Source organism: Rhinopithecus bieti, unplaced genomic scaffold, assembly GCF_001698545.2.
Source record: "Rhinopithecus bieti isolate Rb0 unplaced genomic scaffold, ASM169854v2 scaffold_28016, whole genome shotgun sequence".
Classification (NCBI taxonomy): domain Eukaryota; kingdom Metazoa; phylum Chordata; class Mammalia; order Primates; family Cercopithecidae; genus Rhinopithecus; species Rhinopithecus bieti.
In genome coordinates this window covers 294,685-315,192 of record NW_016813202.1, presented here as the reverse complement: position 1 = coordinate 315,192, position 20,508 = coordinate 294,685, and the positions used below count along the sequence as shown (strand labels likewise).

General features: G+C 34.2%; 1 protein-coding gene across 1 annotated transcript in view; it reads left to right on the top strand.

Moving 5' to 3' along the window:
• SDCCAG8 (SHH signaling and ciliogenesis regulator SDCCAG8) overlaps window positions 1-20,508 on the top strand; it is a 253,839-nt gene that overhangs the window by 106,122 nt on the left and 127,209 nt on the right. Inside the window, 1 exon segment of the mRNA XM_017847791.1 lies at window positions 16,324-16,466. Coding sequence (XP_017703280.1) covers window positions 16,324-16,466 — 143 coding nt within the window.

Genomic DNA, 20,508 nt, shown 5'->3' with positions numbered 1-20,508 from the left:
AAAATTTTAGGTCATCTATGTTAACCTCATAGTACAATGCATGCCAGATAATAATTGCTCAAATCACACTAATAATTACTAGTTTTACTAATGTTGTGATTCTTACCTTTTCCACCTTCATCTCTGTCCCATTTGTGTCCCATTTTACAACATTCCTTTCCAGAGTCCAGAGTCGTGATGATTACTGAACATGAGACTGCTGGTATGAACCGCACAGTGTATGGCGCTGGAGGTATTGCCTAAGCTTATGTTCATCTAGCATCAGAGCCAACTAGCATTTGCCTTGTTGTTTATCGAACATGTCTCTTTGTACATTCTCATTAAGCTTAAAATTCAGTTAAAACCCCTCATGGCACGTATCTGCTGACCTACAACTGGGTAGTGAGTATAGACATTTGCATTTACCTGTCTGGAACTTGGTCATTTTCATTTGGGCCTGTTGTGTCAGCTTGTCCGAGCTCTCTTGGAACTTCTTTTCAACATATTGCCATAATAAATTATTCCTCTCAGGTTTATGTCACAGACACACTTGGTTAGCACATCGGTGGCATCCTTATTAAAGTCAGTGGTCTAAATAGTATAGCACAGAAAGCATCGTAGAGCCTATGACCTGTAGCTTCCTTATAATTTGATATTTGTGTATTACCAAAAACATACCTAAAGCATTCTCACCTTTAGGCTCTTCCTTATGATCTGTTCTAATTGATGTTTAAGAACCAGGTCATGTTTGTTTTTCTGTTTAAGAACCAGACCATTGCCTTCTTCAAAATAATTCTAGTCAATTAAAAAAATTTATTTTTATGCCTACTATGTATAAGTAGTTTGCTTAGATAACGATCAACCATGCGACAGAAGCTTGCATTGATGGCAGGTAATGAAGAAATCGGGCATGGATGGCTAAGAACTCAAAGTGCCTTTGTAAATATGGAGCAGATTTGTAGTTTGGCAGGATATAAACCCGTGCTGGGAAACTCCCAATGAGAGGGCAAAATTAAAATGGGTCTGCCTGAAAATCCATTTTGTTCATCTAGATAACCTGGATAAATGGGCTAATTTGGAAATTTTGGTCTTCAAAATCATTTTTTGAGATTTCTCCTATTCATTCTATTGACTTACTCTCCATTTCAAAGTGTTTTGTCCTAATCATTTACCCTATATCTCTCTGTTCTATGCCTATTTTATTTTTCTTTATGAAAATGGGTGAAAGCAGGAATTATGCTAGTTTTCTAATTATCACAGCATGTAAATTCAGTAATGTATATGAAAGTGTTTTCTGAACTATGAAAAGCTGTATACATACATAGGAATAGAATGGATGGTCAGTAAATTGAAGAGATGAGTTTACTCCTTTGTATGTGGAAGCTGTTAATTTAAAAGAACACACTCAAAATATTAGCTAAAAATCTACTTCACATTTTGGTGCTGCTTGCTAAAATTAGTTAGAAAGTATAGGTTATTTTTGAGTTAAAACCAAATTCAATAAATTCTTAAGTTCCTCAAATAGAATTTTACAGAAATATTTACATAACCCACAGCTAAAGTGAGTTTTCTAAAAACTCCCCATAAGGTGAGATCACGTACACCATGTCTCAGTACAGAAGGATTTTTTTTTTCAATCAGTTATGTCTCTATAAATAAACCTAGTTTTGTTGTTAAAATTGCTGTTTCCTCTTCACATAAGAACATTTCATTAATTTTGGTGAAAACCTTCCAACAAAATAAGGTTAAATTGTCCAGTTTTCCAGTGGAAGAGGAATTATTTTGCGTCACCAACAAGCAGAGTAACAGCTTAAAGGTAAGTTGAACGCAGACATGCTGTTTGGGTGGTCAGAATATTTTGCATCCAAGCATAAATGTTAGTAAGAGCCTAAAGGCGAGAATGCTTTAGGTATGTTTTTGGTAATACTTTACCTCTCCTGCTCTCTTTAGGATTTGGGAGCCAGAGCATTGATACTGATGTTCTCTGTAATTAGGCACACCAAGGAGTAACAGAAACTGGGTAGGTAGGTAGGTAGGAGAGGTGACCTCAGCTAGAGCCGGTGTGTTTGTGTAGGCAACAAGAGGAGCTGTATTCCGTGGTCTGAGGTGTTAAGTGATCCAGAGTACAAGAATATGACTTCCTTTTCTCAGTTATTTGAAGTTCATTTAGTGAAAAATTAAAATACCGTTTCCTACAAACCAAAATCATTTAGTTTGAAATGGAGGGCTGGGAGACCTTTAATGGGTACAACAAATGTTTGAGGTTTTCTTGTTTTGAGAGAAAATAAACATTTTCTCTTGTCCTAGTACCTATACCAAACAGTGATATTGACAAAAACCAAACCTAAGAAAATGCATTTTTTTCCCTCTAAATTAAGAAATAATATGTATGGCTTTAAGATGCTGCTTAAAAAAAAAAGAGTAAGTCTTCACATTTGTTCTAGTTGTCAGAGATTGACAGAACTAATAAAGAGAATAAAAGAGCAAAACGAAAAAGTTCTTGTTGATTAACAGTTGTCTGAGGAGAAACAGATGATATGTTTTCTTTATTGCATTGAAAAGTTAATTATTGCCAATAGAAGCTTATTTATGCTTGTAACTGAGTTAGCATTGTGGCTTGGCATTATTCCACATTTGAAGGGAAATGGGTATCGGCGAAGAGTCTGGAGCTTGAGTTCTAGTACAGTTGAGTGGGCTTAGTGAGTGGTTTAATTTCACTGGGGTCCCACGTTCCCACCTGTAAAGTGAGGGGATAGATTAAGATGATGACTGAGGTGTCATGTATCCCTAACTGCACGTTTTTTTCCTAAAGGCCTATTTTGTTTTTTATGAAACAAAATATTTTATGTTCGCATGGCAGTTTACTCCCAAATGTTTTTGGGACCATTTAGATAGGAGTACACTTTAGAAAAAAATATAAGCAGCACAGTATTTAAAGAACAGGAATTATATTTGCTAAATAAATACTGTGCATCAAAGCCTTAAAAGTTAGATACAAAATAACCCAAAAGTTTCATTGTATATTCCCTTTAGCAGTCAGAATATTTGATTATTTTCTAGACAGTTTCTATAAGAGTACCATTTAGTATAAGAGTTTTAATTTGTGATAGTAGAAAAGTAATAAAAATGTGTGCACCATCTAAGAGACAAAATAGTTTTGCCAAAATTTCTTTTGTTCTGGTTAAGAATAAATGGGCCAGTTTCTTTTACACAATAATTTTAGTAGCAGATACCATATCTAAAAAACTATATTTACTATGGCAATAGTAGCAGACTAATTATCTAGCTTTCTTTGGAAATTGTGGCTTTTGTAGTTGTCAGTACTTTTATATCTACACTAAAAAGTTTTTGGCTTTGAAAAGTATGCCTGCATATATGTCGGTTTTCCTGTAATTTTAGTATCTGAGAAAGTATTACATCTGAAGCATATGTAGAAGTATAGAAAATTGTTGAAAATTCCATATTGAAATGACCTTTAGGCTGCTATTCATTTAAGGTAATAGTGTCAATTTTGAACAAACTTTTTTGAAAAACTGTTTTTTAAATTTAGGATTATGAATGGCATCCTTGTTGGTTTTAGGTATTTTAACCTCATGATGAGAACCCGAGTGCATTGTAAATACATTTAATAATGAAAAGATATTTTCTAAACTTGAAGTCAATAATACATTAACTTCTTGCGTTTAAATTGACTTATGAAGTTTTCTTAAGGCAAAACCAGTTATAAGTTTACTAATAGCAATATTTTCAGTTCATTTAAGTTTATTTTACTTTTATAGATAGTGAAAGCATCTTTGTCTTATTTGAAAGTGCCTGTCATTCTCTTATTTATTAAAATTGCTTTAGTGTGGTTTGTATATTTAGTCTTGCTTTTTGCTTGTGTTTAGCCACATTTCTACACATAGGGAATGGTGCAGGAGCTACACCACTGTAATTAGTAGTGGGCGATGTGACCAAGTGTTTTTAATCTTATATTTCAATATAATTTCAATGCAATTATTCTATTGAGTAATTAATAGCTTTAATGTTTAGACATAAGTGAATATAATTAGCCCAAAATATAACAACATAATGTGAAAATGATGTTTGGACTTCACTTAATATGAATCCTGAAGCCCTAATATTAATACTTATAATTTCCTGCTGTAAATTTTTATGAAAACTAAATGAGAGTAATATAAGAATTTCTGTTATTTACTGTAGCCCAGATGATTGTAAACTTGAGGAGGAAATGATGTAACTTAGATATATCATTGGACTTGCACTTCTTTTTGTCAAAATGATAGGGAATCAATTAATATTTTAATAGTTATGAAAGAAAATAAAGTGAAGAGTGAAATAGCTTGGATATTATTCATATATAGTATATATAGTGTGTATATGTGTGTGCATATATGTATATGTAGATATCTATAAAATTATCTGGCCATCTGGATTCATATATATATATTTATATATATATATTATATATATATATATTTAAAATGTCTGGACATTGGACACATAGGCAGGCACATAGTGATGTGCTCAGAAATATTTTATTGTATTGAATTGAGAGCTTGGGAAGGAATAGTTTAAGGGAATAAATTAACAGTTTGCTTTCCTAAACTGGAATTATTTTATTATATTTTATTTTTGCTTTGGATGATTTTCACAGTTGGCAAAAAAAACTATTTTCAAATGGTAATAAAAGTCAATAACTGTAATGAATATTCTTTTTATTATGCTATGATGTGTTTTCCTGCATTTTGGGTAACTGTTTAAAGATTATTTTCTTTGGTAATTCTTTATCTACCAGCTTTTGTACTTTTAGATTTTTTGTTTTATTGGCCATTGGAAAGACTGCTTTTTCTATATGGAGATGTCCCACCAGGAAAGATGTTCTCCTGTTTTTTGCAGTTCATTTTGAAAGAAACAACTCCAGGTTTATTTTTCATTTGAATACAACTAGTATAGCAAGAAAAAATCCTTCTGAAGTGCTTTCAAAAGGATTGGGTCAGGGTTAGGTGTAATTTTTTCTTTACATTAAGTAAATTTAGAGTTGCTATTTAAAAAAATTGTGCCAATTTGTTAACAAACACAGGTCAAAGGCACCTTTGCACTGGTGACTCACACCTCAGAAACAATGGGATGGCCTTCACCAGCCACCCTCTTTCTGCTTTTCTACCTAGGGATCGTGGCTTGATCACAGGGAAGAAAAGAAGGAGTCTCAGTTTCTTCCTGGTACTTTTGTTTACTAATATACCAAGGGCTATTTTATTAAATAGCATTGTAAGTCAACTTGAATATGTTACATATATTTAATATGTGCATCTATATATAATATTAATATAATATATGTATATCTTAAAATAGATGCATATATCTAAATATTATATGTAAATATACATGTGTATAAAATCAGTCTTATATATTAACATTTTAAGTGGAAAATAATTTTTTCTTTCATTAAATTGGAATGTCAAGTACATGGCTGACATAATTTCCTTCTAGAAAATAAGAAGCCAGCTAGACACATTGGCTCATGCCTGTAATCCCAACACTTTGGGAGGTCAAGGCAGGAGGATCTCTTGAGCCCAGGAGTTCAAGACCAGCCTGGGCAACATGACAAAACCCCATCTCTACAAAAAAAAAATACAAAAATTAGCCCGGCATGGTGACACACACGTATAGTCCCAGCTACTTGGGAGACTGAGGCACGAGAATCTCTTGAGCTGGGGAGGTTGAGGCTGCAGTGAGCTATAATCTCACCAGCCTGGGTGACACTAAGACAATGAGACCCTGTCTCAAAAGAAAAGAAAAAGAAGAGAAAAGAAAAGAAGGGCCAAACTGTTACTTTTTTGAGCCTTTCTTTCTTTAGAAATCATAACATTTGGGTGGTCATAGCATATTAAAGGATTCCTTTTATATGTATACCAAGCAAAGGAATATAGGTCTACATTAGTCTTTTTAGTTATGTTCTCTCCACAAACATTATAAGACCATCATATTTAAATGTCCCAATATAGCATTTTATAGTGTGTGCAGTAGAATAGATGCCATAGGATTACCAGCTTTGCAAAACAAGGAACTGCCAAATATCCAAAATGTTTTGAGTTTATTAACTTCATTAACATAGCTCTTGTGATGCAGCTCTGAACAAAACATAGAAACATTCTCTTGGATGATACTTCCTTTAGGTGGATTTGTAAGTGATTGAGCACCACTCCTGGGAAGTTTTTCCTACAGATATAGTAAACATTGTAGTCCTGCAGTAGTCAGGTACTAAAACAATCAGCCCCAGCTGAGTGAGGGGGAAGAGCGCTATTAGGAAGCCGCTTTCAAAATCTTTACAGTGATATCAGACCCTTGATATTTGTAGGGACAAATCTAAGATCTTCACAAATGAAGGCAAAAACAATGAATTTCTCCTAGTAAGTGTAGTAAGGTATAACGGGTCCCTTCCATCTCCAGAATGTTTATAAACATAGAATAAAAATTATTTGTGAAGCCAGTGAAATAAATCCTACTAGTAAGATAAACTCAGTGTATTTCATCGCAGTGGCATGACATTTCAGGAGGGGGTTATGTTCCAAGTTCAACCTAAAAGGTTAAATATTGCATGTGATCAAAATTACTTTAAAACATCTCATCCGTTCCTCATAATTTAATAGTCTACATGGATTTGTCTATACTGATTTCATATGCATTTAGAGCCCTATATTCCTGCCACATTGGAGACATTCATACTCTATCTCAAAGATTTTAACCCATATCATTTTACTTTCATTGTTGGGATAGATTGCTATTTAATCAAATGGGGAGTCGATAAACAAGTTGACTTGTGTTTGGCAATGTTTGTGCTTTGTATGAAAAATATACCTGTTTCGTAGATGAAATTACCACACAGTGTTGTCAGATGGTCATACTATGAAAGGTACACATGTACTGTGACCGACCAAGGGCTCAGTGGATTCATGTCTCACTCTTCATGCTCACCCCGAGGCATTCACTCATTGAGTTGAATGGTGGGTGGAGTCACCCATACTTCTTCCATTTATCTCTTTCTGTTATATGTTGCAGCTATACTACATGTTCCTATTGCAGTAACTGTGAACCCTCTGATTTTATGATCATAATGTTTGAAGACAAGGATGAAATGTACCACATAGCAGGGTGATAAGAGATTGCATCTCTTGGGGGCCATTTGCATCAAACTCAAGAGCAGAAACAGGGAGCCTTAAAAGTAAGAAATGAAGGGTACAACGTGGGCAAGGGACAGGTGTGCTTCTGAAGTGGTAGGTTCTTTAACATTGTAATTGATGGCTGTCTTTTACAGTTCAGCTCTTGATACATTTTCTGGTATTGAACCAATGCAAAACTTATTGTCAGACAATTTTAAAACTCCACACCATTGACAGCTGATAACTAGTGTGGTCAACAATTAGGAGATTTATATATTTGACTCCTTCATTATTTTAAGACTTTTCTATTTATTTCAACATTGTCTTCTTTCACTTGACCCCTTTTTAACTCACAATTTCGGGTTGTCTTTATCCATTTCAATCTGTAATCTGAATCTACCTCTCCCAGTTACTCTTGGCGATATTCACAATACCTTAACAACTCTTTTGCAATGTATCATTTGAAAAATGTATCACCTCTCTTTTATAGCTTTCCAACAATCACATCTTATTTCAGATTTTTCCCTCATCCAGTGCTATCTTAATGTTCCTTTACAACTTTTATGTCTGCTCCTAGCATCAGCAGACATAAAAAGTCAAGATCTCTATCTGTGTATGCAAATATGTCAGCATACAATACCTTGAACATTGTTAATGTTTTACTCATTTAAAACACTGAAAAAGCATGATAGGATTGGGGCAAAAAAGGCCCTATATTATTTTAAAGAAAAAAATTGCAGATTTAATGAATGGCCTGATATTTTGTCTATGATGATCAGAAACTTACATTCATAAGAATGCAAAGCAAGTTTTTTTTTTTTTTCACTTTTAGCAAACATAAAATCTTTATTAAACCTGTCCAAAAAAGTAGAGCTATCACCTGAACTCATTTTTGTAAACTGACCGCAGAGTTGTAATGATTCTTTTGCCACTGAATCTCCTGGCATGACAGAACAGTGGTGTAAACTTGGCTTAGTCAAAAAGTCTGCTTTATTGTCACAATGTAATACAGTCAGCTTTATATCAGATGTCTTAAATTCTTCTCTTCTTTAGACACATACTTTTAGAAAGGCACTTCTTTCCTGCCATAGTTCCATTTCATCTGTTTTGAACACTTGTTTTGGCTGAGAGCTACGTTAGCTCTGAGGAAGTGCTTCTGAATTTAAGTGATCAGTTGATGCTACTTCTGTTAACATTATGCAAAGAAAAAAAAAGTTTCTTAAAATTCCTTAAAGAATATTTGCTTAGAGTAAGGATTGATTAAATAGCCACATTGGAAGCAATTGGAAAACTGAAAAGTTCCACAAAAATGTTGCATATTTTGTTGGCAAGACTGAAGGGTTAAGTTGCATGTTGATTCTTAGGCTGGCATGGAGTTCATCATGTTGTAAAAGGTGTAGACAGTGGGACCCGAGGCTAAACAAATCCAAACCTCAGGATGTCTTCAAGTCACTAGCCCTAAAGTCTCCAGGAGAAATGCTTCCTCAGAGTGAACCAGGCCCAGGGCTTTGCACATTGAGATCCTTGTGTTTGGTAGCATGATATTTGATCCATGTCCTCTGAGTTGTATCTTCTCCTGTTGTCTCTGTGCTATTTGTGTCTTCCACCTATGTCACATTATAGGCCAAGAGGTTTTAGAAGGCAGACTGTGTAATTTCCTCTTTATTTTCTGTTAGATCTAGGATTGTTTAGGGAGACAATATGGTGTAGTAGAAAGATTATAGGACTTGAAATCAGACGAACTCCGTTTTGAATTTCAGCTCTGCCACTGTATAATCTTATGTAAGTTACTTAACATCTGTGAGCTTCAGTTTTCTCATCTGTAAAACAGGAATAGGATACTTATTTTTATATGGTTGTCATGAACACAGAATGGAATTTTAAAATATAAAATGCTAAGACAGTGCCTGGTACATGGTAAGCACTCAAAAATGTTAACGGGTATCAGTGTTACTATTAAGTCCATAATAAAAGCATTAAGTCAGTGTTATGTGCAATCAACAATGGTAACCGTGAACAGGATTTCTAGAATGGTATCAGCAACCTTCTACATCTGCCACAGTGAAGAGGACAATCATTTTTGGCTGTTTCCAAAATGAGTTACTACTTATAATATCCTTTTGTTCACATAGGCTGGTTCCCCAAGTGTCTAGCTTGGAAAATGAGTCTTAGAAATACATTTTGCTATATTCTAGACCAGTGCTATGCCAAAAAATTTTCTGTGATGATGAAAATATTTTAAACCCGCACTTTCCAATATGGTAGCCATGGAATCACCATGTGGATACCAAGCACTTATACTGTGATTAATGCAAGTAAGGAACTAAATTCTTTATTTTAATTAGCTTAAATTTAAATAGCCAAAGCTAGCTAGTGCAGCTGTAGACAAAAATTTACTAATGATTTGACAAAATCAATCTTAACATCTGTAAGTTAATAAAAGTATGAACTGGTAAATACTAAATTTCCAATGAGTACTTTTTTTTACACACACAGAACTTTATATAAATGATTATTTTCTCCCAAGTGATAGGTTGTATGTTTCAAAATTTAGTATTATGTACTGCCTTGCTTTTGGAAATATATTCTTTGAATTCATCCATTGGCTTCTGAGTGATAGATTCACATTGTCAAAATTTGTCAGCCTCAAATCTACCAGTTCCTTCTTTTAACTTGTGAGGATTTTTGGATCTAGTCTTCTTACTGTACTGTAATTTTTTTTTCCCCATTCTCATCTTCTCTTACACAAACAAGTCACCCTATATTAAAGATGGCAAAATAATTTTTAAGTCACATAATGTTTAGTAGCAGGAATAAATCACTACCATTGAGGTATTTTAGTTTATGCTTCTTTTCTTTCCAGGCAAAGTTATCCTTTTGAATTAAGATGTTGTATAATGTTTCAAATAGGTTTTACATTCATTTCTTTGGATATTTTTTCTTAGGAAATCAGGAAAATGTATAGTAGAATTTCTTTTAATGAAACTTTTATTTGGTTCTATTAATTTATGTAAAAAATATATTTTAATTATCTGAAGTATAGAATGCTTCTCAAATTGTAGGATTGTGAAATCAATTTTATAGATTGAAGCAGGAGATTTTTTTTTAAAGAAGTGGAATTGGCCAGGCATAGTGGCTAATGCCTATAATCCCAGCACTTTGAGAGGCTGAGGTGGGAGGATTGCTTGAACTCAGGAGTTTGAACCAGCCTGGGCCATATAGCGAGACTTTGTCTCCACTAACAATTTTTTTAAGACTGTCTGGGTATGGTGATGCATGCCTGTAGTCCCAGCTACTTGGGAGCCTGAGGTGGGAGGATCACTTTAGCCCAGGAGGTCACAGATGCAGTGAGCTGTGATCACACCACTGCACTCCAGCCTGGGTGCCAGAGTGTCTCAAAAAACAAAAAACAAACAAAAAAAAAAACACAAATAAATATGTAAGATAAGATAAAAGAAGTAGAATAAAATAAGATGGAATAGGAAATGTCAGAGTGCATAACACATCGTAAGAGTTCATATTGTTTCATGAAATGCTTCTTACATTTATATGTGTGTATGTCTCTGAATTGTGATTTTAAAATGAATTTTTTACTATGGATCTTGGCCAAAAAATGTTTGAAAGCAACTGCATAAGTCATTGTATGGTGTGGTGAAGGCAGTGAAGTTAGAAGATCTGGTTCAAGGCTTGGGTGTACTGCTTTAGACAATTTTCAATGTCTTTGACCCAAAATTTCTTATATGTATAAACAAAGATACCTGCCCTGTATGTTTCATGCAATTGTTTCAAAGATCAAATAAAATTCTAAGGTGATGTATAGTTGTAACACTCCTTATTCCTTTCAAGTAATAATTTTATATTGACAAAACTCAGTGGCTTGCACCAACAATCATGTATCTTTATATTTATGAGTCTGCAGGTCAAGTAAGATTTGGCTGATCTGTGCTCTATTTGACTGGGTGTTTCTGCTTCAGGTTGTGGGTTGTGCGTTGTCTGGGCTATGGTTGGGATTTGGGTCTGATCTCCATGTATTCTTTCTGCGGTCTAAGCTGAGGGGGCAGCGGCTACCCAGTGCATACACTTCTCTTAGTTAATCACCAGAACATGAGCTAAACGTAAACATATTTATGATTTTTGCTTACCTTGTAGCCATGCAAATTCCACTGGCCAAATGAAATCATATGGCTAAGCCCAGAGTCCCTGGGGAGACGTAATGTATTCCACTCTCAGTGGAAGAGAGATGGGAGTGAATATTTGCTGAACAACAGTCTAAATAAACTATCATATTACCCCAAAACTATTAAACCCACACGTTTATTGTCTCATTCTTAAATATAAAAGGATAGCCAAGTATTACCCTGTATTTGAGGAAAACCTACAACATAATGGAGAGTCCAAATCAGATAAACAGGAAAGGAACCTGGAGGAAAGTGAGGCAACATATAATGAGAAAGGAAAACATTTAAATACTGTATATTCTAATAGGTAAGATATTATATTCATAGATTAAAATTAGCATGCTATGTCAAAAGTGTCAATAAAACAAGAAATAGCTCATAGAAATACAAAAGGAGTAGAAAATTTTCTTAATATTCAAAATGAGGTGTCATCAGTCAAAGAAATCTTTCAGAAGTTACAATCAGAAGACAGAGATGGAAAATATAAGAAAATGAGATAATCAATCCAACAACTAATGTCCTAGAGCCAAAGTGTATGGCATCAAAATATTTTAAAATAGTAGAAGAAAACATCCTCAAACTGAAAAAAAAATAAGCCTTCAGATTGAAAAGGACTCACTGAAAACTCTGCACAAGAATGAAAAAGAGCTCCATTCCAGGATTCAGCATTGCAAAATTTCAAAATGTGACAAGGAAAAAGAGATGACTGTAAAAGTTTCCAGAAAGAAAAAAATATAAATATAAATCATAGACCAGGTACTAAGAATCAGAATAGTACAGGGTTTTGCAGTTGTACTATTAGGATCTAGAAGACAGTGAAATAGTTATTAAAAATCCTGAATGAAAACTAATTTCAAAATAGAGTTTTATACCCAGCCAAACAATCAAATGTATGCATACAGTAATAGCATTTTCTGGCGTGTGAATACTCAAAACTGTGTTTTTCGTGTACCTTTTCTTATGAAAGGTACCTGGAGATGGCTTTCATACCGAAAAAGGGAATAAATTGAGAAACATGATGACTTACGACCCAGAAAACAAAGAACTCTAAAAGAGTATGGAGAAGGCTTGACACAAGATAGAGATCAACCAGGCCATACATAAGGTGCCAAGAGGGATATATCCAGAAAATTTTTTAAAAAATAACTTATACTTTATCTAATATGTTTGGTTATTTGAAAAAATACTATTGATGGTTGTTTAACAGATATGTTTGAATATTTGGGGAAAATGTCAGTTATCTAGAAAACAAACTATTAAAAAACTAGGCAATTAATTCTAGAAATAATAAAATGATATGTAAGAAAATTAATTTAAACAAGAGAATGCTTTTCTCAGCAGTGAGCAGATTTTTCATAATCATTATAATGTAAATGAACTACTGACTAATGCTTTAACCAAAATCATTATATGGGAGCATGAGATGGGTATGTAGGGTGGGGGGTACGAGACCTAAATTGTCACCCTTCTTCCCATAAGAAAGGTCTAAAATTGAAAACTTAAGAAATAGCAATGTAAGTTTGTCTTTTAAAAATATGAAGATAAACATCAGAAGAGCTAATGGTGTGTGCCATTGGAGATTAGGTTTGAAATAGGGAAGGTAGGTCATGGGCTCTGCGTTCCTTGTTATTTGCCATTTAGTACTATGTGACTTAAATTAGGTGCATTACTTTGATGGGCAAATTGAATCAACAATAAAAATAAAGTTACATATGCCCATGATTAAGAAAAAAACTTCCTACAGTGTGGAGGGATATAAATGAACAGCATCAAGTCTCCCCTTTTCCAAATTCGATCCCCAGTACTGTTTTCTAGCAGTGATCACTTTTAACAGTTTCTGCTTTGAGTTGTTCTGGTGGTTATAGTCATGACTTGAAAGATATCTTTTGATAAGGTGTAAAGCTAGCTGGACCTGCCTTTGCCCAGTTAGCCAAAAGATGGCCACATCGAACTGCACTGTAGACATGCAGGTTAATAGTGTGCTTTGAGAGTAATGTACGATTGGCCTATGGCTGTTGTTGGGCTTTCATCCCCAAGCTACTATATACAGCCAGGGAAGCAGCCCTGACCTAGTTGGGTGAGGCAAAGGGTTATCCTGCCAGTGGGAGCATGGCATTTCTGGCAAGAGATTTCTCTTCTAACGGTTGGACTTGGTGCCACGGCAGATTTTCCTGACTCAGGGAGTAAGTGTTGAGCCCTGGTCCAGCTGGTTAGATTATTTGTTGATTTTGATTATCTGCACCAATAAGCTCTTTCGCTGGCATGGATAATCAGAAGCAGGCAGTAATTTTCCATCTTCCTAACAAAAATGCATTTCACATTTTGAAATTACAATAGATGAAGTTTTATTCAGTTTTCACCAAAATACTGCTTTATTGAGAAGGGGGAAGTTTTATGAATTGAGAACTCTTTAGAGATAGTCATATATTCTTAGGTGGGTCATTTTTTCTTACCACTTTTCTGTTCTTGAAAGACAGAGGGAAAAATCAGTAATAATGATATTCGCTGTCCTTTATTCAGCTTTTACTGTGTGCTACGCACTCTGCTAAGAATTCCTAGCCTAATTTAATCTTCACAACAGCTTTAGGAGCTTGTTATCTCTCCGATTTTGGAAGGAAGAAACTATATAATAGTCTAATGACTTGTCCAAGGTCACAGAAAAGTACCAGAGCTGTGTCTGGAGCCCTGATCTGTGATCCATGTTCTTTACCTCTGTGTTTGGACTGTCTTGCAATGCAACCCTTGACTTTTTATTCCATGAGAAAAAGAAAGCAGCTAATTTATACTTAAAATCTAATTACCAGTGTAAGGTACATACGTTATTATTGTTGCATAGTGCTTACAAAAACTGTATCTTTTCTTTTAAAAAAAATTTGGAATTTTGTACATTTTCTATTTCTGTCATTCTTTTGTCTTCTCTCAATTCAAAATTCTGGAGTCATCTTTGGTCTTCCGATTCCGCTCCTTTTACTTCCATAAAATCACCATGTTCTCTTTGTATTTCTGTTTTAAGTCCCTCCACTCCTCATGTCTGGAATACTGCAATTATCTTTTCATGGTCTTCCTTCTGCCATTCTTTGCCACCTTAAATTGATTGTACACATTGATCCAGTTTTCTCAAGCTCAGCCTCTGTCATATTGCATACCTGTTTAAACCATTAATGTCACCCTATGATCTATAAGAAAAAGGTAGTGTTATTAATCTACAATTAAAGAGCTTTCATGTGATCGAAAGTATCACTCCAGAGCTTTTGTGCCCTCACTTCTTTCTCACTTTTCTTGTTCATGCTAATATATCCCTCATCTGGCTACTGAGGCATGAATTTTCTCTATAACTCAGTTGGTGTTTTTATATGCTTTGCATTTTGATAGTCTTCTTGTGTATATATGTCTCATTTACCCAGATGAATTATTAACTACTGAGTTTAGAGATGGGAACTCTGAATTCATCATATTATTTAGTATAGTTTCTTGCATATAGGACTGTGTAAGAAAATTAATGAATTAATTTTTGAAGTTTTAAAGTTAGCGTATCTTTCCAATTCTGTAGTTCTTTGCTTTTGTTAATTTTATAAAGGTTAAACAATACACATTTAATACTCTTTATTTATTTTTATCTCTTTAATTATATTTAATTATGAAATTGGGAATATATGGGTTTAACTTTAATAACACAATATTTTAAAGAAACAAGTCAGTTTAACTTAGTATTTCAATTTGAAAGCTACAGAAAATCTACACTGAATGAAAATGATACAATTATTTCATAGGTTTTCAAATAAACCAATATTTGAGAACTGTACTAAGTTATTATATTGTTGGTTAATGTATGGTTTTGATGGAGATAAGCTGAATATTTATACTGTTATGAATACAAGAAAAAGGTAAATGATTTATTTTAATTTATCTACATGATGTATTAAATGCAGTTGAGGCTCAGATATTGAGAAAAATTTGGAAGTTTATTTAAATACTAAGTTTAATCCCTCTACTTACACATAAGTTTAAATCCCTCTATTTACACATAATTTTGTTTTCCAAAGGAGGTTGCATTTTTTCTGTATCAAATTGTTCTGCTTTCTGCTGAATTTGAAAATATTTCTGCTTTCTTTTTTTTTCTTGTTTTAATAGCTAAATATTTTTAAAGGTTCCATCTATTTATTCTTTGACTTAATTTTACAGATGTTTCTATTGGATAAATAAATATTTCTACTTTAACTAGAAATTATTTAAAATTATGGCCTATATAAGGTATTTTTTGCTTTGAAATATTTGAGTTTCAGTAAGGATAAGGATAATTTCACCTGAAAACCAAAAAATAAACCTTCATATATTTTCAATCTTTATTAGTCTTAGAGTGTTCTTGTTGACTTTTAAATTACAAATTTTAAATGGGAATATTATTTTAGCTCAGAAATCTCATACTCACTCTCAATGCTTAAATTTCTCATATTGCTGTTTTTTTTTCCTGGATTATTTTTCCAAGTAATACTGCAACATCATAATCATGGCAATTTTTTACCCTACATTTTTTTTCTAAAATCTTTAAATTATTTATTTTACTTAATTTGGTTTCAAAACACCCAATGAAGCATAAATTTATCTTTTAGAATAAAAAGTACATACTTGATGTAAATCACTGCATGGTGTCTGATTGAATCTCACACAAAAATTGTTACATTTTAAACGTAGTGACATTTTAGTAAATATTACTTTTTAAAGGGAATAACTCTTAGAGTGAAAGTGCAATTTCCAGTTGGACTGCTTCTATTTAATCATTTCCAGTTTTAAATTAGACTTCATTTTACAATCCAAAATAAAATCTTACTCATGTGCATTTTTGGATGTGCTAATTCCTTTTGTCATAAAATGGAAGCTAGCCTAAATTTTCTAATAATTTTTTATCACATTGAAATTCATGACAAAAAACTAAAAATGAGCTAATTTTGAATTCAAGTGCCTGTATTTTATATGGATGCTTTCCCCCCTTCTCTCTACCTAAGGAAATAGAGAAATTGAGAATAGAACTGGGTGAAAGCAAACAACACTTGGAACAGGAGCAGCAGAAGGCAGCCCGGGCCAGAGAGGAGTGCCTGAGACTAACAGAACTGCTGGGCGAATCCGAGCACCAACTGCACCTCACCAGGTACTCCCTAATCCCATTATGCGCCATAGCACCGATTTCATTCCACTGATTTTTGCCACAGGCTTCCAAACAGTTGTTAGAGTTAGTCTTAGTCATTCAATTCACACATAGCTTTCAGGCATATTAAGAAAAGTGGAGATGTGGTAAGCAAAACACCCAGACATGTGAATGATAAGTGTGGCAGGGAATTACTGATAGATTACAAAACCTTTCATCTACAGTGCTCAAATATTTAGGTGATTCTCTATCAGTATAAGCAAAATGACATATTTCTCCTACCACCACTACTACCTCTTCTGCTAATTCTACGTCTAATAAAAATCTTGAACTGAAGGATGTGAGGAATTTATTTAGAAAAATAATAAATACTCTCGGTGAGAGAAACAAAGTAAATAAATTGTAAGATGCAAATTGAAATGGAACTGATACAAAATAAGGAATCTGCATCCTAAGGAGGTGTAAAATTTCGAGATGAAATAGATTGGCATTGCTCATGTTCAAATCATTATTATAACCAGGCTTACACTATTGAGGTTTCAAATTACTTTGTTTCCATCATGAGATTTTGTGATGTGATCATCATTGTCATCAACTTTAGTAAATATGTAGCTCGGCCCTAAATTACATTAAGACTCTTTAGGTTGTAAGCGTTGTGAATTTGCTGCATTGGAAAAACATACACACACACACACACAAATACACACATAGAAAGAAAAATTCAAACAGAGAGAGTAGATATTTCACTTTATCATATGTGGTTTCTTTTCACTTTGAGTTTTATTACGATTTTTCAGTGTTCACATCAAGCCTTTGGGGTTGCTCAGTTCTTAGAGTTTTTCAGTTTTTAGAGAGAACTTCGTTTAAATAAACATGTAAGTTTATGATATTTGGTTTGGTTTATAAATTAGAAAAACACTGGTCTTCCAATCATAGTAATATGTTGAATTTAAACTATGAAAGGGGACTGATCCCTTTTACATTAAATATGACAATGTAATTCTGAGCACGGTATGCTAACAGATGGAGAAAAGCACCACTTGAACAGCCTGCATTTGGAGAAAAAAATATTCTAGAGGTTGGTGAACCTCCCAAAGTTTTGGGTGAGTGTTAAGATGCCTCTGGTTCTGTTAAAATCAAACCTTGTATGAAACATTTTGTTATGATAATATTCCAAATGATTTTACATCTTCCCTTTTAAACAATAAAAGAAAGAGGAAAGAAAGAGAAAGCAAAGAAAGAAAATAAATTGTTTATACACGTATGGTATCTAGAAAAAAAATCCTAATAGATGAAACATATGAGAAAAAAATTGCTTAATATTGCAGAATAATAACTGTTCTTTTAATGCTCATTTAAAGTATTGTCATTGTGGAACTGAGAACCTAATGTTAGCATAATTCCTGTGGTTATTTAATCTTACAAGTTTCAGAATTTAGCTTCATCATGGTAATGTTAATAGTTTTTCTTTTCTGTCAGACTTCTATTCAGAACCAACCATTTGTGTGCTAAGCACTGCTAAACCTCAGAAATAGGACAGCTTTTAACGTCTCAGTGTGGCTGAGCTTCAGTAAATAAATATTAATGCTGGTTTTGCCCCTTTTGCCATTCTGTCTTATTCAGAGAGTTAATTTCTGAAGTCAAAGTCCATAGAGAGTTTTCCCGTGTAGTATCAATTTGTAGTGTTTGACAAGATCAATTTCTTGCAAGTAGAGCATATTAAGATGCAGCAACTGCTGAAAATGGACGAGTGGTAACTAATTCCTTTGTTCTTAAGAAAAACGGTTTTGCTTGGTTCCATAGAAAGCTTTTTTTTTGTTGAGCTTTATTTAAACCAATTCTACAAAAATTTAAACGTAGTTTTACAGGAAATAAAAATTATTTTCTAAGTACGGTACTCTTTTGTAAGCATTTTATGCTTAGTCTGTGTTCATGTTTTATAAAATCCACATTCATAAATTTAAAGATGACAATTAGAAATGCAAGGAACTGTGTGTATCTCCCCTTTGCACTGACAATGGGACTTGGTTGTTGGGCTATTTCTGATATATAGCACTTTTTTGTCTTTTTGTTTATTTGTTTGTTTTTTTAAGTTTGCCACCCCTCACCATGCTTTATTGATTCAGTATACTCAGGTGTGTGACTGAAAAATGTTGTGTCGTTCTTTTCAGTGTAGATCAGCTGAAATACATAACTCCCACACAGATAACACCTTACCACACAGTCTCAACTTAAACACTTCAAATGGCATATTCTAAACAAAGTTTAAAATTGAATATGAAAACCATGTTTAAAGTAATGATGAAATAAGGATCCAAATCTTTAGAGGCAAAGAAAATTTAAAAAGTGTAGTAGAAATCTGTACATCAACCTAAAAGAAAAATAGCCTACCACTTTTTTGGTGTTTCTCCTTGTTGGATTTTAAAACAGTAAATGGAGGCCAAGTGCAGTGCTCACACCTGTAATTCCAACACTTTGGGAAGCCAAGACAGGGGAATCACTTGAGGCTAAGAGTTCGAGATCATCCTGAGCAGCACAGTGAGACCCCATCTCTACAAAAAACAAAAAATATTAGGCAGGCATGGTGGTGCACCTATAGACCCAGCTATTTAGGAGGCTGAGGATGGAGGATCACTTGAGCCCTGAGGTTCAAGGCTGCTGTGAGCTATGATTGCACCGCTCCACTCCAACTTAGGTGACACAGTAAGACCCTGTCTCAAAAAAAAAAAAAAAGGAAAATAGAAATTTAGCATTAATTAAAGGACCCAAATGGGTGAGTGTAACATTAACTTAGTCAACAACTATTTATTGAGCAGCTACTATCTTTTAAGTACTTTGCTTGGTCCTAGGCATAGAGAGAAAAAATAAAACTCAGTTTCTACCCTTAGATTGCTCATACTCTAGTAAAGAAGCCACATCTGTATATTCAAATATAATGGAGTGTGACAACAGTGCAATGATAAAAGTGATGACTCTCACAGGAGCACATAGGGAGGAGGTCTGGCCCAGTCTGCACCAGAGGTGAAGGCAATAGTCAAGGAAAGCTGCTATCAGGGAAAGCTGACTGTGAAAAAGGGATAGTCAGGGAGGTGGAGATATTTGGCAGCAATCTTGATTAGTGAGTTCATGAGTAAGAATTCTGAAAGTGGAAAAAGGTGGGTTGGGTACCCCAGGTAGAGAGACCAATAAATACAGAGACATAAAGATGGGAGAAAACATAACTCTACTATCAGGTTAGGTGATTGGTAGGAAATAAGACTGGAAAGGGGAGCAGGGACCCAGAAGAGCCTTATGGGCCATCTCCGGAGTTTCGCCCATTCTGAGTTGCTCTTGATGCATTTTAAGCAGGGGTGTCAACGTGATTGAATTTCTGGGTTGGGAGCTTGACTCAGAGAACAGTGTGGAAAGTGAGCTTTGAGAGTTGATCTAGGAGACGAAAGACCACTTAGCCCAAGGTCAGCAATTGCAGCCAATGGGCCAAGTCTGACCTATCGTCTGTTTTTGTGTGACCATTAACCAAGGATGGTTTTTATATTTTAAGTGGATGAAAAAAAGGGAAAACAATATTTTTTGACACATAAAGATTATACATCCATAAATAAAATTTTATTAGAAAACACCACCATTATCCTTCATTTATTATATATTTCTCTACCACACTTGGGTTGAATATGGTCCTCAAAGCCTAAAATATCTACTGTCTGTCCCTTTACAGAAAAAGTGTACCAACTTCTCAGTTAGGAGGCTGTTTAGTTCAAGTAAGAAGTCAAGAGGGCTTGAATAATGACAGATTCAAATACGTATTTAAAGAAGGTAATTGAAGAGCTTTGTGAAAAATGGATGAGTTGAGAAGAGATGACTGGCAGGGACCCCAATTAGAATATAAGCACCATAGTCCAAGGGGAGAGTAATGAAGCCCTTGGCTGTGGCTATCCCGTGAAGTGGAAAGGAAGTCGCATCTTCAGGAGGTATTTGGAGTCATGAATAAGAGAGGACAGAATTAAAGGTAACTGTAAGTTCTCTAACCCAAGTTGACTAGAGGATC